The following is a 25,797-nucleotide window of genomic DNA, read 5'->3' as shown; positions in this document are numbered from 1 at the left end:
ATATTTTTTTCCTGTATGCACCAGATAAACTTGAAATTCCAAATTTTCTTATGCTTAACCTGTTTCTGAAGTTTAGATAACTGATCATGCATCTGCAATGCAATGCAAGTTTATGGGATCAGAACACCTGGGACTGGACTTTTCTACCTAATTACATAGGACAGCAGAGTGATTTTCATCTTGATGAACAGGCCTTGTCACATAAGGAATCCTCTCCAAGATAAAAAATGTTCAGAAAGACTCTATCACGAAATGTAGAGAATATACTAGGTTCTATTAAGATTACCAGTTAAATTACGTCCCTAGGGAACAGACTGTGATTAAACACACAGACACACATCTCCCCAAGGGCCCGGTGATAATATACGTACATCGCTCTGCAGCTCGTAGGCTTTCTTGGCCTGGATCACATCATTCTGATCCGGCAGACACGTCCACTGGTGCAGATAATTGCGATAATCAATGTCGCTAACCAGGACCTGGCATCTCTTGGCTTGAACAATTGACATCATGTCCAAGGGGGTATTGTAAATTCCTTTAGACTTCTCATACGCTTTCCTGTATTCTCTGTCACTCTGGATCTTGGCAGCATGTATAGACCATACCAATTTGGGGTCATCTTGAAGGCTGCGGAAACCCACGTGGTGGCCCAGTTGCTTACGGTAACCTTCTTTGTATTTGTACTAAAGTTGTGAAAAATCGGATAAAAAAGACATATGAAAATAATGTATTAAGAGGACTTTTCACTACTTTTCAGAATATTTTCTTAATGTAAATTGGCTTGACATTGGCAGTCATTATATGTCAGCTCACTTTAAGGAAACTAGATAAGGTTATTTAGGTAGTTTTATAGAGGACATGACTAAATCAGGAGGGAAACAGTGTGGTGAACAAGAATAATAAAAAAATAATAATAGTGGGTGGAATGGGTCATTGGGGAGAAAAAGGGACATCTGTACTATTTTAAACAATAACAACAAAAAAAGCTAACATTTTCTGAGCAATCACTATATGCCAGACTCTAGAACGAGTGTTTCAAATGTATTAGGTAGATCCATGTGATATTGCTGAATTTTTTCGTTAAAAATAGTCGACAGTGGCAATTGCAAGTTCACTTAACCCCCACAACATCTCTACGTGGTAGTACTACTATTATCACATATTTCAGATGGGGAAAATAAAGCACAGTAAGGGTAACCATTGTCCCCAAGGTTGTCTGGCAGGTGGAACATTAGGTCAGATGGTCCCCCGAGGGTCCTGAAGGTACCTCAGGTAGGAAAAAGTCATGCATGATTTAGGAGACAGACAAGGTGTATGTTTCAGGAATGGAAAGCCAAGTTGCTGGTTGGAATCAGAAGATGACAGTAAAAGACCTGTGGACAAGAGTGTCCATCCAGTCCACACTTGACATAAGTGTCTTAGGACTAGAGTAAGATAGTCTCTCTCTCTTTCCCATATTTAGATAACGTAGGCAAGTCTGGACAAAAGGGAGATAGAAAGAACAGGAATAAGGCAGATACTGTGCTCGGCTATGGTTTTAGGGATAAAAATGATGAGGAAGGAACAGCTGGATACATGAAATAAAAACTAGAGAGGAACTGGGAGGAAGGGCACAAAGGCGGCTTAAAGAGTTGGAGCTGAGTGGAAGGGACTTCAAAGGATAATTGTTCTGACTCTTAGTAAGTTTTAAAATTACTGTTAAATGAACTTCAAAAGCTTACTAAGAGCATTATACCTAAGCCCCCAGTATAAAATCTTGTTTATAAAATGTGATTTCATTCTTAAGTCTTCTTGCTTGACACCTTCATCTGTGACTTATATTTATGGAGCAAGTCATAAATATTTTGGGGGTAAAATCACATCGTATTGGTTTCTGAATTTTTACCAAGAGTTTCACACAGGCTCTTCCCAACATTTGTCTTCTACTTAGAAACAACTTAGAAGTTTTTTACACAGATACCTCGTCTAGGCTTACCTTAATGTTTTTTACCCCATTTTAATGGTTTTAAATATAGTCTTTAGTGTAAGACAACATGCAATCATTTGCATAGATTTTTTAAAAACACCTAAACTCTTGAAGAATACTCTGCCTATTTGTTGTACAGAGGAAGACCACAAGGAAACAAGGAGCCGTACCTCGCTGGCAATTTCTCTGGAGGCTTTGGCATGCTTGATTTCAATGGCATCTGCTCGTATGTCATAGCCTTTCTGCTTGGCCTCATTCCAGTCTTTCTGGTAGAGTTTCTATTGAGGGAAAATACAGGTTTGTTTACAAGAACTGAAAATAAGTGCATGCACTCAAAGGAGTCATATGAATCACAAGGCATAATGTCAATGAAGGAAACATAAGAAAAAAAAACCCCTGTCACTTCTGAGTTCTTCTTTTGGTTATTGGTTATTTACTTTGTGGAGTGCAAGATACTTGTGATTAAAATTTTAAAGGTAAAAATCTAACAACTAAACACTTAAATCTAAACATCTGAATTCAAACTAATGTTTGAATATTTGCCTTCCTCACAATATGGTCCACATCTAAATAAATCTCATTACATAACACATGAAAACTAAGAATCAGCCGTGAACCTCACAAGGTACCATATAAGACTTGATCAGATTTTCTTTCTAATGTCATCCTTTGACTTTTTTGAGGTCTCTGTTAATGGGATGTGACATAGATATCATATATATCCCACACTTTGTGTATAATTAAAAGCTGTCTTTTGGTTTTTCTTATGGCCTTTAAATGTCAAACAAGAAAGTTCTGGATCAATCAAAAACCTATAAAGACAATAGAGACTGTTACCTCATAGTTTCTTGCATAAGAGACATTTAACTAGGGATTTCATTATTCTTAAATAACATACAGTGAAACTGAGCTGTAAACATTGGATATAGGACGATGATTTATTTCAAGGTTGAAAGGAGTACACCAATTAGATTCAGGTGTCCCACATGTTGCAGTCCAGGTGCCCAGCATGTATCTAAACTAACATTTAAAAGAGAATTTCCATTCATATTGCATTGGGAATGGTAGCTAAAGAGAAAGTGTCTAGCATGAAAAACTGTAAACATTTCTAAGATAGGTAATTTGTCGATTAGAACACACTCCATAAGCTGACAGATACTGTCTCATAAAGACATTTATACTTTATATGCATGACTCTTACATTGCTGATTTGCAGGGCATTGATTTGGGCCTGCAGCATGACTGGTGTGTCGGAAGGAATGCTGATGTTGGTTTTGTCTTTGTTCCAAGCTTCTTGATACAGTTTCTGTGGAGAGAAGGGAAATATTATTTCAATGTTTAACAGAGAATGGAGATCTGAAACAAAGTCTAAGTGACTATTTAACCTCAAAAAATGTTTTTTATATGTTTGTGATGATTAATTTTGTGTCAACTGGCCTAAGCCACAGTTCCTAGATATTTGGTCAAACATGATTCCAGATGTTTCTGTGAAGGTATTTTAAAGATGAGACTGACATCTCAGTAGACTTTTGGTAAAGCAGATTACCCTCTGTAATGTGGGTGGGCTTTGTCTAATCAGTCAAAGGCCTTAATAGCAAGAAGTAATTCTGAGCAAGAAGTAATTCTGCCTGCTGACTGCCTTTGGGCTTGAACTGCAACTCCTTCCTGGGTCTCCAGTCTGTGGCCCACCCAGCAGATATTGGACTTGCCGACCTCCACAACAGTGTGAGCCAATTCCTTAAAACAAGTCTCTCTGTCCTACACATCCTATTGGTTCTGTTTCTCAGGAGAACCCTGACTAATACACTGTTATACCATTTAATATGTAGCATTATGCCATAGGTTTTAGTATTTTATAGAACTTAAATAAATATTTGTTTTCCTGAATCATAATGGAGTAACATTTTTCTAATTTCAGTGCTTCCAGGTGTGTGGTAGGGGAAAGGCATGTTGGCATTCGTCAGAGTTCTACTTCACTGAACTAGTCAAGACACTTAGAGGAGCTCCCATCACTATAGTCTTATTATTATTATTTTTTTAATATATCTTTATTGATTTCAGAGAGAGGAAAGGAGAGAGAGAGAGACAGAAACATCAATGATGAGAGAGTCATTGATCGAGCCCGCAACCCAGACATGTGCCCTGACCGGGAATCGAACCCTGATCGCCTGGATCCTAGGTCGATGCTCAACCGCTGAGCCACGCCCGGCTGGGCCCATCACTATAGTCTTTGAAGAAGAACAGCCCACTTGTCCAGTGTGGGTGGCCTCATCTGATAACAGAGCCCCACAAAAGGAAAGCTTGAGGTGAGATGGTTCTTACCTCACTGATTTGCAGAGAATTGGCTTTTGCCAGGACAACTTCTGGAGTGTCAGTAATGCAAGTGAACTTCAAGGCTTCTGGTCGCGTCCGATAGAGTCTTTCATTCATCAAGTCTTGAGCACCTTTCACCCTGGTCATTTCTACTGAGCCTTCTGGCATCCAGCCGATGCCACGCATCCACTCCAGGTCTGCCTTATACACACTCTAAAAGGTGTTAGACAGAAATTTTGTTCCTGTGTTAGACATCATCTCATAATTGAAAAATAAAGTTCATGGGAAGATGGTGGGTCCAAAATAATAGAACCTGAGATTTTACATGACTTGGGGGTTTTAATATCAATGAAAGAGTAATTTGTAAAAGCATAATTCTTTATACTAACCATGAATATGAATACAATATTAATAATGTTAAATTTCATGATAATGGTTTGATATTTTAAAAAATTATAAAACAAAAACATTTTTAAAAGGAAATTTTGTTGACTCTGATTCCATTTTCATCCTGTAAAAAGAGACCCATGGGAAGTCCATTCAGTATTTTGGATATAGTACAGTAGTGGCAGTTTTTAAAAAACATCCATATAATTTTAAGTGTGTCTGAAATATATTTTCATTGGAAAAAAAAATGACAAGAAGGAAATAGTCTGGAATACAGGCCAGGGAATAAAGGACATGACCCAAGTAGGGTTCTTTAATCTATATTCTTTGCTCCCCAAACTCCTAAATATGGGTTTTTTATTAAACAATGTGAATGGCACCCCCCGGGGTTGTGCAGTACACAACTCATGGACCTGTCCACAGAAGAAGTGACTGGACAATTAGTAAATCTACTTCCTCCCATTCCACCTTTCCCAGCGTTCATGTTACATACATCACTCTGCAGGTCATAGGCCCTCTTCGCTTGGATAATGTCGTTTTGGTCAGGTAAGCACGTCCAGTGATGCAGGATATTCCGGTAATCAATGTCGCTGACCAGTGTCTGACATTTCTTGGCCAGCAAGATGCCTAACATGTCCACTGGGCTACTGTACTTGGTCTTCCACTTCTCAAAGTCCTTCTTGTACTCTCTTTCACTTTGAATCTTGCCTGCGTGTATGGCACACATAATCTTGGGGTCGTCTTCAATGCTCTGGGCCCCGATGTGGTGGCCTTTCTGTTTTTCATATGCTTCTTTGTATTTGTACTAAAATGTCAGAAATACAGGTTTAGAAACCCAGTTCTATGACTATACACACCGACAGGTACAGAAAACATGAACACCCACAAGCAAATAGGTAAGAATTTTATACTGTAAACATTTTGGCATCTCTGAATAATTATAAACCAACATTTTATACTATCATAAACACAACTGTAGTGTAATCATATATCTTCATTGGTGGAAATCTTTCCTGCATGAACTCTAACTGTAATTCCAAAGTGCAGTTTTTCTTCTATGTGACACCAAAGGGAAAGGTCTTAGGACGTAGGAAGCAGGACGGGAGGAATACATGTGGAACAGTTACAAAGTGCGGCCCACCAGCTGCACTATGGTTGCTCGGGAGGGCACTTACATCGCTGGCGATGTCCCTCGAGGCCTTGGCACTTTTGATGGAAATAGCATCAGCTCTCAGGTCATAGTCCTTCATCTTTGACTCATCCCATCCCTTGGTGTAAAGTTTCTAAGTGAATAAGACACAACAGAAAAATAAAAGTGTTACAGAAAGTTAATAGGTCAATTCCAGAAAGGAAGGTGGTAAGACAGAAAAAGCATTTTAATTACTCGCAGGAAGGCTTAAACGACAATCAGGAAATTTCTTACTTGGCTGATATTGACAGAATTGCTCTTGGCCAGCATGATTTCTGGGGTGTCCGGCATCACATGGATGGAAGTTTTGTCAGCATCCCAAGCTTCAGTATATAAGTGCTATGAGGGAAGTGAGGTAAACTCCTTTTTAAAAGCCAATACATTATAATTATTATCAAATTTAACTCATTTAAGTATAAAATAGCCTTTTTAAAGTTATTTGGAGGTGAGGGAAACAAAGAGTAGTGAAGAGAGTCAAACACGGCAATATTTAAAACAGCCATATGATCATTTCATAGCTAATATGAAACAACATAAGGATCTCAATTATCAATTCTTTTTATCCAGTGAAACTCAAGCTTACTCCAGGGATGGAGCTTGGCTACAGAACTGTGATAGAGTAGAAACCCTTAGACTTCAGAGTCAATCCCAAGTTCAAACCCAACTCCACTTATGTCCAAGCTGTGTGATCTTGAAAAAGGTATATTATGACCCGTATTCCTCATTTCTTGGAGGGAGATAATCATATCTTTTTTTATTGAGTATTTTTTGAAGATTAACCATAACATATATAAAACGCATCAATGATAGTAGGCACTCAACAAATTTTATGGTGTTTTCTATTGCTGTTATCACTATGGTTGCTGCTGATGGGAGTGGTATCCAATAGAATTTCTGGAGTTTTAATACCGCTAACTCTGGAGTTCACTGAGAGCCAATTTCATATTCTTCCCTGAGCAAGCACTCAGTATCACCACCCAAATGTTTGAAAGGTGTCCGGGCAGGTGTGGGAGAATTTAGATAAGTCTAATTCAATCTAAAATGTGTGTATCGAGGCCTCCTACCCATTGGATAAAGAATTAGCCCAGTCTCAATAAACAGATCGCTAGAACTCTGGAATAAAGAACGGATCATGTATCTTGTGTAATAAAACTGAAAGCAGCAATAGCAGCTCGGTTTTCACAGTGGATTCCCACAGCCTCAGGAGAAAGTGTAAGCCAAGCAACTAATCTGAGTTGTGTACTGGGGCTGCTGCTAATACCGTGTCTCCCAGACTTGAGAGCAAAACGCTAAGTGGTTATATATTTCCCGCTTTATGAGCCACAGTCCTGGGAGGTGTGGCCCGGGCAGCTGGAAACAGCTGCAGACTAACCTTGCTCATTGTGAGGGCGTTGCTCTTTGCCAGGACAATTTCTGGGGTATCTGTGATGCATGTGAATTTGAGCTTGTCTGCAGGCAGGCGGTACTTCCTGTCGCTCAGGATTTCTCCAGCTCTCTTCACCTTCTCGACCTCTACGGAGCCAATGGGCACCCATCCAATGCCTTTCAGCCACTCCAGATCAGCCTTGTAAATAGCCTGAAAATGAAATAAGGCCAAATATTTATAGAAATTACCTGGACAACCTGGTGTCTGATCCTGATTTAGCATACACAGAGAATGTAATTCTTGAGTAAATTTCTGGGAAGACCCACTTTGGTGTAGAGGAACTAGTTAAACACCTTGTCCCTGAAGGTAGTTTTGTTTTAAAGGCCCATGAAATCTCTCTAATAATATGTGATTTCTTTGATAAAAAACCACTTTAGGGAAATTGTTGTCTGCCTCCTGATACAAAGTTTATTTTCCGATTTGATTGCCCATGCCTCCTCGGGGGGAGCTGATACTCTGAGAGAATACAGCTTGGTCTTATCTAACTGGACAGTGGCCTTCATAGCCAGTCCTGTAATATGAAGAAAAGATGAATCCTACTGGGCTGACCACATGTTGAATTAACCACATGCTTCCTGGGAACAACAAAAAGGGTGTCTTTTTTCATATAATTCTATATACATGCTTCTAAGTCAAAGAGTACATATATTTTTACTCTTATTTATCTTATTTTCAGTCCCCCTTTCCTGTTATAATTCAAGTAAAATATTTCATCTTTCTTTCAGCTTTCTTCTTTGAATTTAAATAATTGCTTGAAGGAGGATTTTTCTCATTATTAAGGGTAACAATCCTTTTTATTTTTATGGACTTTTTTGGAAACTCTTTTTTACGATGCCATTACTTTTATCATTCTTTCAAAAGTGACTACTTGCTAGACCCTGATAAAAACAAAGCAAGGAGCTACTAAACCAATGAGGTAGCATTTGAGTCCTAAGGGCAATTTACTAGCTGACAACAAAAGTGCTTAACATATTCCTAGGAAGCTATTGTTTTCAGTGTCTTAGATAAATTATCTCAGTGTATAATTCATTCCTAAATTTCCCATTACAAGTTATAACAGATATTTCCTATAAGTTAAGTAGTCAGAAAAATGATATTTCCTATAAGTTAAGTAGTCAGAAAAATGATAATGCAATCAATTCATTTGGAAAATTAGGTTAAGTTAGATCAGGAATTCTTAATCTGATATCAATAAACTTGGATAGAAAAAAACATAATGTATTTATTTTCATTAACCTTTAACTGAAATATAGCATTTCTTTCCATTAGAAGCTTAGGCAAGAGATCCCAGTAGTATTAACACTACTTGGGACTTGGTTGGCAATAGAAATCACAAATGTTTTCATATCCTATTACGACATCTTGACATAGTTATGCTCATCACTTCTTTGAAATTAAACTAGTTATTACACCCACTGCTAGATCTTTTCATTTAATGTGTTAATAAAAATGCATATATATATACACATATACACACATATATGTAAAAGTATATATATATTTTTTAACTTACACATTTTATGACATTGTCCTAAGACATTGTCCATAGGTTTCACCAGATTGTCAAAAGATTCCATGGCACAAAAGAAGTTAGAACCCCTTTTTTAAACCTTTTAAACACATGCTGAATAACATTAGACCCACTCACATCACTCTGAAGATCATAGGCCTTCCGAGCCTGAATGACGTCATTCTGGTCGGGCAGACAGGTCCACTCATGCAGGGGATGCTTGTAGTCTATGTCGCTTACAAGGATCTGGCACTTCTTGGCCAGCACCACCCCCAGCATGTCCACGGGGCTGCTGAACTTGGTCTTCGACTTTTCAAAGTCCTTCTTGTACTCTCTGTCACTCTGGATCTTGGCCACATGCATGGACCACATCATCTTGGGGTCGTCTTTGATGTTTCGGGCCCCAATGTGGTGGCCGAGCTGCTTACGGTAGCCTTCCTTGTACTTGTACTGAAAAAAAGGAAGGGATATGAGTCTAAGGATAAGAACATCTCATTTATATCACATTTCACAATTTCATACACACATTATTTCTTTTGATTTTTGCTATCACTAGTGAGAGAGAGAAAGTTTAATATTACCAACCCCATTTTATAAAATAGAAACCTGAAGCTTAAAGGAGTTAAGTAATTTGTTTAAAGTCACAAGTAGGTGGCATAGTTGAGACTGGAATGAAGTAGCTTCTGGTTCCTAATATTTGTCCCTTCCTCCTAAACTATATTACCTAGTTTACATTGGATTGCTTTACAAGTAAAGGTAAAATATCTTGTATAATCTAAAACAGCATCTACTTAATTTAAAGATGTGGCTTTTCCCCCCTAAAATATACTTTGATATTTAGAGTATTTTAGAATATAGTCCTTGTAATTAGAATTTATAGTGAATTCCTTGGTTGAGGATATGGGCTACATTTAGACCGTTTCACCAGGAAATACCTCCCTTATTGGCCTGTAAATGTCATTGAACTTTCACTGTGAGAAAGTCATGCCTTGGGTCAACACTCTTTCTACTTTTAAAATTCAATAATAACATGTTATGGTCCATTTTGCCATGAGATGATCATAGTGTGGGCTTCTCCAGCTTAACAGTCAGAAAAAATTTAAATAATAGAAAGAACAAAGCATAAATCTAAGGCATGAAACCCTTCTAGAAAAAGGAAAGTCTGGATTTGGGCTCTAAGCAGCCCTTGTACAGAATGAGGGCAGCAGATACCCTCCCGAGATGTTTCTCATGAGAAAGGGAGAACCAGAGAGAAGAGACAAGTGGGTACTGAGAAAAAGCTTCATTTACTTCTCAATTTGTTCTTGTAACCAGTTAGGGGCATCTGGGTAGAAAAACTTCACTAAAGGTTACAAAGTATGAACCCAAACTCTAAAATGCATCTATCATCGACTCTCCTTTTAATGCCAGAATAAATGGATAGAAGCGGTAGAAAAGTAAGTGTTCGGGTTGATTTGCATGTGCTATCAATGTTTTTGTTTTGTTTTGTTATGTTTTTACAAATGCCTGGGTCAACTGCTGCTCAATTTCTAACACTCAAAACTATGAACCCATTTTTAGTGTCCATAAAATATTTATTTTAAAAGACAATATCTCTACCTTTAATTGATTAATAGGTATAATTGACATAGTATCTTGGACTTTGTTTTTATTTGCAACTTTGTACACGGAGAAATCACTAAATGAAACTGAGATGTGTAGGCACAACAAAAATTCTGTCAAGAAAAATTACAAAAACTTCCATTTGTGAACACTTTTGAATAAGAAATGCCTCTTCTTAAAAGATCAACTTACTTCACTAGCAATATCTCTTGACGCCTTGGCTGCTCGGATTGGAATAGCATCCAAGCGCAAGTCGTAGCCTTCCTTCTTGGACTCTTCCAAAGCAAGTTTATAGAGTTTCTGCAGAAAAGAGAGGCATTAAATCATTCCTCCTTTCATAAAAAGGAAAACTGTTAATTATTACATTTTCTCCACCCTCATTTAAACTACAGAAATAAATCCACATAGTTAAGTATTAGGATAGGTTTGTACAAAACTTGGTTTCATAGGCAGGTAAGGATTTTAAGGCACATGTTCTAAACTTTGAAATTTTGTTGATTAACAAATTTTTAAAATTTGGGGTCGGGGGTGTGGAGATCAGCATGTGGTTGCCAAAATTTTATTTTGCCAAACAAACATTTTTTAAAAAACAAACCTATTTACTATCACTATCATAAAATAAAAGAAAGGCCGTTTTAATACTAAAGAAGGAGAAAGCATAAGGAAAGTATTTTAAAACTGAATATATTTGGAATCATAAAAAAACTCAATGCATTGTCCTTATTTTTCCTCACTTTGTCCTGGACTATATCACAGACCGTGATCTATCTGTAGAGTAGGGGTTCAGAACCATTGCCCTGATGAAAATGTTGGTCCTGAATGAGACACCTAGAAAAATTCTTGTGAATAACAGTAGATGGTAACCAGAACATTAATAAAGCCGCAAAACAACTCAGGGCATAACAACCCACTGATTATCAAGTGAGTTCCAAGCTGGTGCCTGACTAATAAACAGCTGTTGAACAAAATAATGACCTGATACCCACACTGACATGTAGGGGAAGGCTGGGGAGTATAATTCTTGTTGGGATATTCCTCCATAAGCATTCTATTCCCTGATATTCTGTTGCTAAACGGCTGGCCTACTTTGTAGACCTACCACATAGCCCAAAATTGAATCAAGGGAGAACTATCTCTTACTGACAATGTTAGTTTGGAGTATGTGTAATAAATTAGTCACAAACAGAAAACACAACAGTTCGTTTTTGCCTTTCTGTTCATATAAGAGTGATCGTTTACTCACGTCACTGTAGTTGATTCGGTTGAGCTTGGCTAGCATGATTTCTGGGGTATCGGGCATGACGTGGATTGTTTTCTTATCATTGTCCCAGGCTTCAGTGTACAAGCGCTGTGGGGGGGGGGGGTGAGAAAAATTATTTTGGAGTTCACAGACACTTTTTAAATTATGTGCCAGTCACCTCTCCTCTACACAAAGCAGAAATAAAATGATTAAAGTTGCATAAATTCCTATCTTTTATGTAGATAAATTACTATTTCTAAGAGTATTTAGCTCACTATGTCACTGGCTCAGAGTTTTTATTGTTTCTTGTTAAAATTTTTAACAATTCTGAAAAGTGTAATTGGGGTTGCAGTATTTAAAATCTGTAATTATAAAATAATTATGGCGCATAGAATTTTCTTGTTAATTGATTTCAGAGAAAAGAGAGGGAGACAGAAACGTCAATGATGAGAGAAAATCACTGATCGGCTGCCTCCTGCAGGCCCCCCACGGGGGATCAAGCCCCAAACCCGGGCATGTGGCCTGACCGGGAATCAAACCGTGACCTCCTGGTTCATAGGTTGACACTCAACCACTGAGCCAAGCTGGCTGGGCTGGCACATAGTATTTTTAACATCAGTTTAATATTTTGAAGTATTAATTACAATGGAGAAGTCATTTTTAAAGGTATCAGAAACTCTATAGGCGTCTTTAAAATGTAGTAATGTGTCAGAATTTTTACCTTTTCTATGGTGAATTTTGATATCTAATGGGAAGGAGTGAAGACTCACCTTATTCATGTTTATAGCATTGCTCTTTGCCAGCACCTGCTCTGGGGTGTCAGTTATACAGGTAAATTTCAGTGCATCCGGACGCTGACGGTAGATCTTATCACTCAGTATCTCTGTGGCCCTCTTGGCTTTAACAACTTCCAAGGAGCCAATTGGAACCCAACCAATACCCTTCATCCATTCAAGGTCTGACTTATACAAATTCTGCAAATCAACAGATAAAAAAGACATTTATTAATTGGTGTTTCAGAATCACAGTCACAAAATGGCTCAGATTAGAGAATATACAAAGTCTTGATAAACAGATAAAGCTTCCAGCACAGTCCCTCATTCATTCATAAATATTGAATCTTCAGTATATTTTTTTCCTAAGCATTTTTTGGTACAGAGGATTATACCAAGAATTGTGAGAGATTTTTTTCTTTTAAAGCAAGACACAGTCATGCCCTTGAGTGTATTATAAAATTTTTACAAAAGATGGTATATTAGAGATTTCCCTAATTATTCATTTTATTTAATTCTTAATAGGACATGCTAATTGTTAATAAGAATTAGATTATTGTTTTATTCAAGAACCAACTTTATTTTATTTTACTTTATTTTATTATTAATTTTTTGAATTTATTAGAGTGACATTGGTTCACAAAACCATACAGGTTTCAAGTGTACAACTCAATAAAACATCATGAAAAAGATAAGAATGACTTAGTATTTTCCTGTCAGTAGGTATAAAATATGAACGTTTGTTAAAATAATGTAGTATAATATACTTCTGTTTCCCAATACTCTTCATACTATCCTCCATCGACATATACATGCATTTCTACCACTTCTGCCAAAAAATGTGTAGTTATATGTTTTTGGGGACTAAGTTTCATCTAACTCAGACAAAGGAAGCCCGAATCACCAGGAAGAAATATACCTGTATAAAATTAATAACATATACTTTATTTCCTCTTTTACATATAACTTTTGGGGAAGAAAAGTTGTGCAATAAATTGTAGTGTACCAATGGGAAACTGTTTTCGAACATTCAACTGTATACTATTTAGAAATATACCAACAAATTCCAGTCCATTGGCACTAGTTGGGACCCGTGGACACGTTTAAGATCTGCTTTTAACGCCCAGAGCCAGCATCAGAAATACTCACGTCGCTCTGGAGGTCGTAAGCTTTCCGAGCGTGGATGACGTCATTCTGGTCGGGCAGGCACGTCCACTCATGGAGGAGATGTTTATAGTCCACATCACTGACCAAGGTCTGACATTTCTTGGCCAACACGATACCCAGCATGTCCACTGGGCTGCTGTACCTGGTCTTGTATTTCTCGAATTCTTTCTTGTACTCGCGGTCGCTCAGCACTTTGGCAATGTGAAGGGACCACATCATCTTGGGGTCATCATGGATTGCCCGGGCACCAATGTGGTGACCCAACTGCTTACGATAAGCTTCTTTGTATTTGTACTGAAAGAGAGAAGCCAGTAATGAGGAGGAAGCATGAAGGGCTGTTCCCTGCCCTCTCTGCGGTGATGCTTTTCTGTGAAATCCTTAAGACACGAGGGGAGCTTCACCGCGCACCGCTGTGATGCTACTGCACTGGGACGTGCTGACTCCCAAAGAAGGGGGGTGCTCACTTTCCCACTCCCACAGCATAACTCCACAACGATTCCTTTATATTAAGCTAAATGTTTTATACTGACAAAAAGTGAACCCTGAAAGGGTGAGCTTAGTTAGAGGGACAGTGTCTCAGAAGTCGGTCATGTGGGTGGGTACATCTGAGATGAGTTTATGTGGTTCATTAATTCTATTTTTCTAAAGCATTCTGAGAAATAATTTCCTCTGCACAAACAATCTGGGGAGTAGTTAAAAACGGCAGTTTTTGTTGTTTGATGGATATAGAGTTTCAGTTTTGCAAGATGAAGAAGTGAGAACATACCTAACACTATATAGAACTATACACTTCATAATGGTTAAGATGGTAAATTTTATATGTTGTTTATATGACAAAAAAGAAAAACCTATTAAAGTGGACACTATTGTTACTTTAGTATTAATGTTTAGGTTGTCAAAGAATCTGATGTTTTTATTTTTAGGGTAAAGGAATGCTGATTTTGTGGACACTTCATTGTCCCTGGAGGCCTCAGCCGGGAAATGTATTGTTTTTTTGTGTTTTTTTTTTTGCAACTCAAGTCATGGGGAGAACTCAGTTAAACTTCTTTCCTGGAATTTTTGCTCTGGGTGTATCCTGAGGAGAGCTCATGAGGTTTTAGGAGTAGCTCAGCATATGTCCATGTAACTTTAATCAAGGCACTCAGTTTTATTAAGCAAAGCCCAAATGACAAGAATCAAAGGAACCGCATTTCAAACCAGGCTTTGTCTTATGATGCCTGTGATCTTGGGCAGGTTACTGGCTGTCTCAAAGCCTCAACTTATTTGCCTAACAATAGAGGTGGCTAAGGTGGAGGATGACCGAAGAGGCTTCCAGCTGTGTTCCAATAATGTGGTTCCTCTGCAGGGGCGGGCCTGTTGGTAACAAAGGTAGGGACTTGGTCAGCTCTTACATCACTGGCAATGTCCCTGGAGGCCTTGGCAGCCACGATGGAAATGGCGTCGCTTCTCAAGTCATAGCCTTCTTTCTTGGCTTCTTCCATGGCCTGGCGGTAGAGGCTCTGAGGACAGAAGTAGTACCTTTTAGATACAGTACTCGCTTTCCCTTTAAAAAGTTATTTTTGCCGAAGGAAGACTACTTTTGGATGCAGGACTGCACTAGTATATTCAGCCTTAAATGTATTTTAAAAAGATATAAGCATGCCTCTTCTTTAGGGCTACATTATATTAGGCAAAAGTAATTAATATGGGTAAAACAATGAATGTGGCCAAGTCTTGAAAATGAGTACTTAAAATTTTCAGTGTTCTCAACCTGAAGAAAAGTCTCTTTTCCCCGTTTTGTTAAAAATGAACACACGCACACACACAAGAAATCAGAATTCTTCCTGAATAAACCAGAAAATTCTTTGTCAAGAATAATTAGGTAAGAAGCTGTTTCTGCAGCAGTGTTTCTGGACTGCAAAGATATATGATGACAATTTAGCTGGAGATAATGCAACTGTCCTCAGACAATTCTAAAATGCATAAATTTAAGAATCCTCTTTCAGTTGTTGTAAAGAAACAAAAAAAACCTCAAGTTGTTTTGAGCATATTAAAAATCTAATTTTCATAATGGCTTGAGTGTGAAGGGAAACAATTAAAGTTACTAAGCAACTATTTTGTACCAGGCTCCACACTGGGCATGTTATACATCTGACCTCATTTAGTCATCACAGAAATTCTTCAAGATAGGTATTTGTATCCTGTTTTACAGATGAGTAACTGAAGAAAAACCCATGGGACAAATTGGAAGCAAGTACTAATCTGATAAATAATAATAGTTATTATTTTTTTAAAATTACAATTTGTTTCAATCATTAATAGTTGACTTTGAGAACTTTTTCCCTCCTCCTGATATGGAGAAACTTTTGTATTTATCTGTTTCTCTATCTACCTACCTATCTACTTTTTGAATACAAAAATACATAAATTCAGGGTAGGATAATGGGCATAAAAAATAAAAACTAGTTGTTCCACATGAGAATTAAATCCATAATTCTGATCTTTCTACTATAATAGCAAAGGTCAATGTGGTCAGATCAAGGAAATAAAATACATGGTCTTACCTCACTATAATTTATTTTATTTTGTCTTGCCAAAGTAATTTCAGGGGTATCAGGCATGATGTGGACTTGGGTCTTGTCTTTGTCCCAGGCTTCTGTGTATAAACGCTGTGAAGATAAAAAGGTTAATGAATTATAGACACAACGTTTGCTGTAAACAGGAGTTTGCAATTTAGAGATCATGACAAAGTTGAAAGCCACCATCCTCACTATCTGTGCTGTGGGTTTTACACCAATACTCCTCAGTCTCCTTGATATTACAAGATATTTATTATCACTAAATATAAATTTAGACTAAGATATTATCAGTAAACGTGCGTGTTTCATTTCAAGATCACCTCCACTCCAATTAAATGAAAAGCAAGTGTTTTCCAAGCATCTATGCACACGCATACGTACTGTGGCTATAGAAACAAACCCTTCCCATAGTTTTGCTTGTTGTTTGTTTGTTAACTGCAAATGCACCTGGATTAGCCAGCTCTAGATTTCTTTCTTTATAAATGTTATGGAGATGTGCATTTATCTCATTTGTTCTAGACTTACCTAGATGAGCACCTGACAAGAAAGAAACCTTGATACCAAACCATGAATAACTCTCAGAGACTTCAAACAGTTTGCACACCAAACAGCTCTCCTGTTCTAAACTTTGGCTATTACACAAGAGATGTCAAAGCAGAAATCCCCACATATATTTTTGGAATCCTAATGAAACTGACTAAAAAACTCAACCACATCACTATACGTAGGATGGCAATTGAATAAAACAAAAAAGATTAATTATCAATATTCTCAGGAACATACAGTCCTGTTTTACTTTCCCCCAAATTGGACGCTCACCTTGTTCATGGTGAGGGCGTTGTTCTTTGCCAGCACCTGCTCCAGGGAGTCAGTCACGCTGGTGAACTTCAGCTTGTCTGGGGGCTGGCGGTAGATGTTGTCACTCAGGATCTCCCCAGCTCTCTTGCACTTCACCACATCCAGAGACCCGATGGGGACCCAGCCAACGCCTCTCAGCCACTGGAGATCTGATTTATAAATATTCTGGTGAGATAAACACAAAAGCAAGTATTACTAAGGCTGTGATGACACTTGATTTCAAGAAGAAAAGAAAAAGACTGGAAAACTTGGATAGGCAAACTCCGTGTCTGTGTCTTTTAAAAAATGAAGGCCAGTTGGATGTAGCTTCATGTGTTATGTTTTCTCTAAAGAAAAGTAAGGCACAATGAATGAGGGGTGAGGAGGAAAAGCTTTATTCTTTCTGAGAGTTTTATCTAATCCTAGGCCGTTATCTATGTATTACTACAGTTATTTTCAACCTTTTTGTTTTTAAATCTCATGGCACACATAAACTAATTACTAAAATTCTATGGCACACCAAAAAATATATTTTTTGCTGATCTGAAAGAAAAGGTATCATTTTGAGTCATTCACACTGGACAGCTATTTTTGTGTTGGTCGTCATATTTTAATTTGACAATCTAAGGGAAAAAAGGTCAGTGCCTGTGATTAAATAGTCAGGTATTCCATGTTTTAAAAATTCTTGGGGCCCACTGGTTGAAAATCACTGTATTACTATCGCGAGCGCGGTCACCAGCAGCATGTACTGGGCCTCAGTACTCACGTCGCTCTGGATTTCATAGGCCTGCCGAGCGTGGATGACGTCGTTCTGGTCGGGCAGGCACGTCCACTGGTGCAGGTAGTTCTTGTAGTCCACGTCACTGACCAAGGTCTGGCACTTCTTGGCCAGCACCACCCCCAGCATGTCCACAGGGCTGCTGAACTTGGTTTTCGACTTCTCAAAGTCCTTCTTGTACTCCCTGTCACTCTGGATCTTGGCCACATGCATGGACCACATCATCTTGGGGTCATCTTTGATGTCCCGGGCTCCAATGTGATGGCCAAGCTGCTTGCGGTAACCATCTTTGTATTTGTACTGAAATAAAAGCAGTTATCTTAAAAATAAAAATAAACAGAAAGGGCTAAAAGTCATTAATTTAAAAGTTTATTATTTTAAAATTGGTAATTCTTGCAGAGAAATGGAATCACCTGAATATCAACTAATCTCCTCATGCTAAACTCCTATTAGACTTCACAACAATACTCTAATGGGAAGATATGACAAACTACACAGTTTTGTGTTTTTTAGACATTAAGTCCCTGGAAACAAAAGTAGCAACACTTGTAAGACAATCAGCTGCCTGTTCTTCATCTTGGGCCAGTGAAATCACTAACCCAGGAGCTTTACATAAAATTTTGAGAATGCAATTCCTGAGTCCACCCTCCAAGCCACCTGTTACCCAAATCAGGCTCTGCTGACTTTTACTGGGTCACTGGGCTCCCTGACACGGACTGGCTTGGGCTTTCCATCCTGTGTGGCTTGCTCTGACAGAGATCTAATTTGGCTGAGCTTCATTGGGATTCCTCAAGTAAGAAAACAGATTCTATAACTACAAGAAGTCATATTGTTGGAGGTGGTGGTAAGTGCTGACTCTGGATTATTTCCTCTCCACTTGAGGTAACATCATCACACAAATCCTAATGTATATTTATGGAAGTCTGAATTCTCCACCAAAGGACCCACTTCCCTCAGAGACAGCAGAAAGAGAAATCAGGCTCACCTTTTTGTTAACTTTTGTTTTTTGGCTTTGCTTTTCTGTTTTTGTTTAAAAAGAACTCTGAGGAAAGCACTTAAGGTAATTTTTCAAAGAAATAGTTGACAAAATTCCAGAGTTGGGGAAAGGTGCATTTCCCTAGACCTAGTGGTAACCAGGTCTTTTCTGATGTTGAACCAATACATGTAACCAAGTTATTTTTTTTTTTAACTTTTCTGGCATTTTCTTATTTCTGTGTTGGCTATGTGCTCAAAATATGGAGATGAATGTTTCATGATGGTATACATGAGCAATTGTAAATTCAAATTCAATTTTATGCTGAAGTTTAGGATACCCCTTCTCTATGGGACCTGAATATTAACTCTTGGAGTTAAAAATATGAAAGAACTTTTTCTAATGAAAAGCATTTCTTTCATTTAAATCACAATAAATGTACTTTAATTGGCACCCAGATGCATCTTCCTGTTGTAATAATGACCGTGATGACCCCCGACCCCATCCAGCCATGTAGATACTCAAAATGGTGTTTACTCACGTCACTGACGATGTCTCTGGAGGCCTTGGCTGCCACAATTGGGATGGCATCACTTCGCAAGTCATAGCCTTTCTTCTTGGCTTCTTCATTGGCAAGTTTATACAGAGTCTATAGAAAGAAAGTCAGAGTTAAAGCAATAGGCTCGCCAGCAACCATTTGGAGGTCATCAGGTGACATACCACATCATTTAAAGAAGGACAGGCTCTAGAAACGATTTAAAATTCTAGCAATATTGAAAGTAAATAAACCATATCTTACCAAAAAACTAAATAGCATTAGAAACAAATGAGATATATCAATGAGTAATAGCATAGATTGATAATCTATGATGATATATAATAGATTAATATGATACATTATGCATAACATAGATTAATATAATCTACTAATGTAGATTGATGGATAAAGCATCAATCTAAAGGTATTTCTAAGTGAAAAAGAAAATGCAGAACAATATGTTTAATTTATTTGCTTATAATATATATACTTATGTACTTTTACTCATTTCTTTATTACTTAAAATTTTTTGACATTCATGTAATATTTTATCATTTTTAGAAAATAAATGAGCAAAAGATTGAAGTACAATTTAAAACGTAGATAACGACCATCATCACAACTTTTATTCTAAATTTTAGCTGTATCATATTAGTAAAACATGCACCTATAAAATTGCATGTTACTTAAAAAGCAAACAGTAATCAGTGTTGTAATGGAAAGCACTTCTTTCCCTGCCTGAGGTTTTCTTTCTAGAAAAGGAGCTCAATTATCTTATCTCTGGCTTTATTCCTTTCTCCGCACCTTTACTCTCTGCCACTGGAGAGATTTACTGATTTACTGATTTATCTCACTGGTAGGGATGGGATAACTGGCTATGCCCAGCTCAGCCCTAAACGGCTCGCTCTAGGAACAAGCTCAGTGCCCTCCTCTGTGTCTCTGGGCTCCAAGCAGGACCTCACCCTGAGAGGGGCGGAGCTGACTGTCCTGCTGCAGTGTGGCCTGTGCCTGGATGCAGAACCCAATTCCGAGGTTTGCCTCTCACACAAATGTGTCCTTGAACCTAACTTCAGTAGTAACAAATGTGAGATTTTGAGTTTTATGTCTATTCTTTGGTTTTACTTCTCAGTTTTACTGAGGACCCAGGTGGGGAAGAGGTACATATTATTACAGCCCCCTTACCAGACTGTCAGATTTAGCAAATAAAAAGATAGCATGACCAGTTGAACTTGAATTTCAGACAAACAACAAATAATATTTTAGTATAAATATTGAGCCAGTATTTTATCTAGCTACCCTACCTCTTGGAAATGCCAAAAGTACTACTCAATCCCACTAACTCACAGTAGCAGTGGCCATAAGCTGAAAAGATAATGTGACTCAGTTTGCCTGTGGAATCCTATAGCATATAATATGCAACCCAGATGTGAAAGGTCGGATGGGCTGAGTGTTCATATCATGGAGCTGCATGTAACATGATAGCTGAGCACCTTCACAAAAGCAAGTGTCGAAAAACAAACAATAGCAACAACAACAAAGTAAGTGTAGCACCACAGAATTCTGCTCCCACCTCACTGTAGTTGAGCTGGTTCTGCTTTGCCAGCATGATCTCCGGGGTATCAGGCATTATATGAATCTGGGTCTTGTCTTTGTCCCAGGCCTCTGTATATAAACGCTATCAAAGAAGATGTTGATAGAAAACCGTTTGAAATAGGAATTACAAAATGTCACATTAAAACAGGATTATTATTGATCTAATTAAGGAAAATAAGCCAGACTTGAATATAAGGTACTGAGGTTTGAGTTTTAATGCTAATTATCAAGGTTAAGACTGGGAATAATAGAAATCATTTAGAGGCTTTTAAGTACGTAATTGAGGAGGTAAATGTGACCCCACACTTTCATGGATGATATAACTCCACTAGTCACTAAAGTATAACAGCATCTTTTGGCATCCTGAGAAAGCCTGGGGCGGCCGGAGCTCACCTTGTTCATGGTGAGGGCGTTGTTCTTTGCCAGCACCTGCTCCAGGGAGTCAGTCACGCTGGTGAACTTCAGCTTGTCTGGGGGCTGGCGGTAGATGTTGTCACTCAGGATCTCCCCAGCTCTCTTGCACTTCACCACATCCAGAGACCCGATGGGGACCCAGCCAACGCCTCTCAGCCACTGGAGATCTGATTTATAAATATTCTGGTGAGATAAACACAAAAGCAAGTATTACTAAGGCTGTGATGACACTTGATTTCAAGAAGAAAAGAAAAAGACTGGAAAACTTGGATAGACACAAACTGTCTGTGTCTTTTAAAACATGAAGGCCAGTTGGATGTAGCTTCATGTGTTATGTTTTCTCTAAAAGAAAAGTAAGGCACAATGAATGAGGGGTGAGGAGGAAAAGCTTTATTCTTTCTGAGAGCTTTATCTAATCCTAGACCATTATCTATGTATTACTACAGTTATTTTCAACCTTTTTGTTTTTAAATCTCATGGCACACATAAACTAATTACTAAAATTCTATGGCACACCAAAAAATATATTTTTTGCTGATCTGAAAGAAAAGGTATCATTTTGAGTCATTCACACTGGACAGCTATTTTTGTGTTGGTCGTCATATTTTAATTTGACAATCTAAGGGAAAAAAGGTCAGTGCCTGTGATTAAATAGTCAGGTATTCCATGTTTTAAAAATTCTTGGGGCCCACTGGTTGAAAATCACTGTATTACTATCGCGAGCGCGGTCACCAGCAGCATGTACTGGGCCTCAGTACTCACGTCGCTCTGGATTTCATAGGCCTGCCGAGCGTGGATGACGTCGTTCTGGTCGGGCAGGCACGTCCACTGGTGCAGGTAGTTCTTGTAGTCCACGTCACTGACCAAGGTCTGGCACTTCTTGGCCAGGACCACTCCCAGCATGTCCACCGGGCTGGTGTACTTGGTCTTCCACTTCTCAAAGTCCTTCTTATACTCCCTGTCACTCTGGATCTTGGCCACATGCATGGACCACATCATCTTGGGGTCATCTTTGATGTCCCGGGCTCCAATGTGGTGGCCAAGCTGCTTGCGGTAACCATCTTTGTATTTGTACTGAGATGAAAATGTACAAATCAGGTTTTTATTGTAAACCTTAGAGGCCCCAAGTCTGTATAAAATCATCTTGCTTACATTTCAGTTGTAAGTTGTAATAAACACTAACTCAAACCAGTATCCTGACCTTTACCCTAGGAGTTTATAGAGGGAGTTAAATAGATGTAAATCAGTATAACTGTAGTGTGTGCCTCAAATCACTTATAGCCTGGTAATAAGAAATAATTCTGGAGGCAGGAAGTGCACACAGTAGGGAGAGGTTACCTGTGGAGTTGGGGGAAAGGCCATTCATACCTTGGAGAAATGGATTTTATGTGCTGAAAGCATGTCAGAAAAGAGATGCACTTGGTGACATGGTGTGTTTAATAAGTAATGACATGACTGTCTGATTCCTGCAAGGGCTACCTGCAGTAGCAACAGAGGAGAATTTATTATTTCATAATGGATCCATGCATTCATTGATGGTAGCAGATGTTTGCCATCGCTTTGAAAACTAATTATTCTGTAAAGTTGTAGCCACCCTACTGGGTAGAGCATGCTCCTAACAAAGTCAGGGTTCCACATGGGTCAGCAATGTTTATATTATTCTATGTGCAATGGCTTTCTCCTGGGATCTGCGCCAGTGATTTGAAGTACATGCTAGAATTAAGGGAAGCTGAGAAAGTGTAGGTGAGTCACCAGGAGGCAAAATGGTACAGTGGAAGGGATGAGGTGGTCTGGAGCTTCAACTCCATCACCCACCAGGAGTCTGATTTTAGACAAGTTTCTTAAGCAACCCACAAAATGGGGATAATGACAATATTTAGTAGGGTTTGTCACCCTAGGGTAATTATGATGCATGGAAAATAATAAATAAAAAGCTCTTAGCTCAGAGTTATCAGTACGCTTGGTTATTATTATTTCATTATTTATTTTTATTGGCATAAATCCATTTGTAGGGGAAGTCCAACATACATAGACTAAAGTGAGTGACTAACATGATTTTCCAATAGAAAGGGCAGGGTGTTATCATATTCCTGAATATTGGGCCTTGATTTTTAGAGCAGGGGTCTGTGCCTCAAGAATTCCCTGTGGCACTGGGAAAGGATGATGGTTTTATTCTGGGAGATATGAGGTACAGAGCCAGGAGCTACTGTTAAGGGTGCAAGCTTGAGCTAGTAACAACCGCTGGTTCTGATCAACTGCCTTCTTTTCATAAGCCTGTGAGAGTGAATTGTAATGCAAGTGTCATATGTATTTTTTTAAATATTGTATATTAAAATGTTACATAAAGCCAAGCCCTGGTTCCTACTGAGAGAACTTATGTTTTTGAGTTACACTTTTTTAAGCACTGTGATAATTTTTATATAAGCATCTCCAAGCTTGCAGCTACACTCAAACCATTTCCACAAGAATGGATCTTTCCCTCTTCTTAATGGACCAGTTTTAGCTGAAGATACTGCGTCCTAAAGGTTACAAACTCCTTTTATGAACATCACATGTTTCATTTCCCTTAAAATTAGGTTTTTGAAAACCCCCACAAAATACATAAGGATATATTTTGAAAAGGTCAGTAAAGTTCTTTGTGCAGATTTAGTTCAGTAAAAATGTCACTTCTGAAGGATCAGATACTTGGAATAAAATAGACAACTCACATCACTGGCAATGTCCCTGGAGGCCTTGGCTGCTACAATCGGGATGGCGTCACTTCGCAAGTCATAGCCTTTCTTCTTGGCTTCTTCGTTGGCGAGTTTATACAGACTCTATAAATTTGGGCAAAAAATCAGATGTTGACACTCATATCCAAAAGCTGATGTGGGACTGAAATAATTCCCTGTTCTACACATGTAGGAGCTATAATAACCTTACTTTCGAGAGTTCTAAGCCTTCTGCATTTTTAGTTTTTGGTAACAATTAAGAGCTAATTATGTAAGCACTAAAATTATAGTTTGCACACCTCCAAAATAAAATGACTTAAGATGGTGGCTAACTTACATAAATTCTCTAAATTATATTCTGCGGAAGAGTAATATACTGTTGATTTATGCTATCAAAGAAACACTATTTTCTTTGCTGATGGCACAGAGAAATAACTAATACATCCTCAGACAGAATCTTAGGGTCACAAACATCTTCACAGGCTTAAACAAATGGGCTCCATCTAAGAAGAAGAAATTGCAGAGAGATAAATGTCAATCTCTGCGCTGAGATTTAAGTGGCCAAATGTGTAAATGCAGGTTAGAGGAAACCTGGTTAAGCCCATGTAAGATGTCTCAGGGTTTTGGTTGATCCCAAGTTCCATGTGCACCAACAGGGGCACAGCTGCCAGCGTGCCCTGAAACACGCGATGCAGAGACAGAGGTCAAATAGCCAAAAAAGGAAATAGGACATCAACTGTATTCTACATTCATCATTCCTCACATGCAGAATTTTGATTGGTTCTGAGAGTCACGTTCTAACAGGGATGTCACGTGAGGAATGCCCAGGAACTTGGGGTGTTTGGATTAGAAGAGAACCTGGGAGGAGGTGGCAAGGGAGGCACCATAGTTGCTATCGCCCGCTCCATGGAGTTGGCACAGATTGGTTCTGCATAGCCTCAGAGGACTATGTGGGTCTGCAGAGAGAAATCTTTGAGTCAATACATCAGAAGCACCTTCTAATGGAATTTTCCAGAACAAACGGGTTGATGTTCTCAGCCTAAACACCTGTGCTTCTGCAATGGGGCACATGGCCCTATACTCACAGAAAGTGAAAAGGAAATGGGCTTGCTAATATGTACACTGACAGTTCCTCTCTCTGCCTCTCTCTCTTTCTCTGTGTTATTTGGTAGTACTACTGTGATTTTTGCCTTTGACTTAATCTTAAACATTAAAAACCTTAAATTTCGACCCTAAACTATAATTTAGGAAAAATATATCATATAGGGAAATATATATTTAGCACAACTCTGGAGCAAAAGGAGGAAATAAATGTGTAGTTGGTCTATTGCTAATTTCCTAACTTAAAAAAATTAATAAAAAGAAAAGGTCTAATTAATCTTATGGTTACTACTTAAATTATTAGTTCTTATAATTTGTACTTCCTAAAAGATAATTCTTGTTACTTGAAGTTTAATGTTTAGGATGGTGATTGAGGAATGCAAGAGTTGGTGTGTACATGGGGCAGAAAGAGGTTCTTTATAAAGCTGTCCTTTAGTATTACATCCCCGTGGAACAGGTTAACTGAAGTAAGAAACAGCAGGCAAGTGTTACAGGATCAGCATCTGCTCCCACCTCACTGTAGTTGATTTTGTTCATTCTTGCCAACGTAATTTCCGGGGTGTCTGGCATGATGTGGATCTGGGTCTTATCTTTGTCCCAGGCTTCTGTGTATAAACGCTATCAAAGAAAATATATAATGTCATCAGGAAAAATATTCAGTGTATAATTAGTAGGAATTGCAGGACCACAAGAACTTTGTAAATAAAAATAACAAAAGGGT

General features: G+C 38.3%; 1 protein-coding gene across 33 annotated transcripts in view; it reads right to left on the bottom strand.

Moving 5' to 3' along the window:
* The window catches only part of NEB (nebulin), a 184,050-nt gene that overhangs the window by 82,064 nt on the left and 76,189 nt on the right, over nt 1-25,797 (bottom strand). For all 33 annotated transcript variants that reach the window (XM_081141650.1, XM_081141676.1, XM_081141667.1 and 30 more), the window contains exons 56-78: nt 25,590-25,694; nt 23,973-24,080; nt 22,027-22,338; nt 21,244-21,447; nt 20,828-20,932; nt 19,261-19,368; nt 17,735-18,046; nt 16,951-17,154; nt 16,117-16,221; nt 14,965-15,072; nt 13,556-13,867; nt 12,404-12,607; nt 11,637-11,741; nt 10,586-10,693; nt 8,930-9,241; nt 7,228-7,431; nt 6,090-6,194; nt 5,842-5,949; nt 5,160-5,471; nt 4,289-4,492; nt 3,168-3,272; nt 2,137-2,244; nt 372-683 (exon numbers count right to left, since the gene is read on the bottom strand). In XM_081141650.1, coding sequence (XP_080997776.1) covers nt 372-683; nt 2,137-2,244; nt 3,168-3,272; nt 4,289-4,492; nt 5,160-5,471; nt 5,842-5,949; nt 6,090-6,194; nt 7,228-7,431; nt 8,930-9,241; nt 10,586-10,693; nt 11,637-11,741; nt 12,404-12,607; nt 13,556-13,867; nt 14,965-15,072; nt 16,117-16,221; nt 16,951-17,154; nt 17,735-18,046; nt 19,261-19,368; nt 20,828-20,932; nt 21,244-21,447; nt 22,027-22,338; nt 23,973-24,080; nt 25,590-25,694 — 4,170 coding nt within the window. The remainder of the gene's footprint in view (nt 1-371; nt 684-2,136; nt 2,245-3,167; nt 3,273-4,288; nt 4,493-5,159; nt 5,472-5,841; nt 5,950-6,089; nt 6,195-7,227; nt 7,432-8,929; nt 9,242-10,585; nt 10,694-11,636; nt 11,742-12,403; nt 12,608-13,555; nt 13,868-14,964; nt 15,073-16,116; nt 16,222-16,950; nt 17,155-17,734; nt 18,047-19,260; nt 19,369-20,827; nt 20,933-21,243; nt 21,448-22,026; nt 22,339-23,972; nt 24,081-25,589; nt 25,695-25,797) is intronic.

This window comes from Miniopterus schreibersii (genome assembly GCF_964146895.1).
Source record: "Miniopterus schreibersii genome assembly, chromosome: 7".
NCBI lineage: Eukaryota > Metazoa > Chordata > Mammalia > Chiroptera > Miniopteridae > Miniopterus > Miniopterus schreibersii.
The sequence above is the reverse complement of the archived record's forward strand: the minus strand, read 5'-3'. Positions and strand labels throughout refer to the sequence as shown.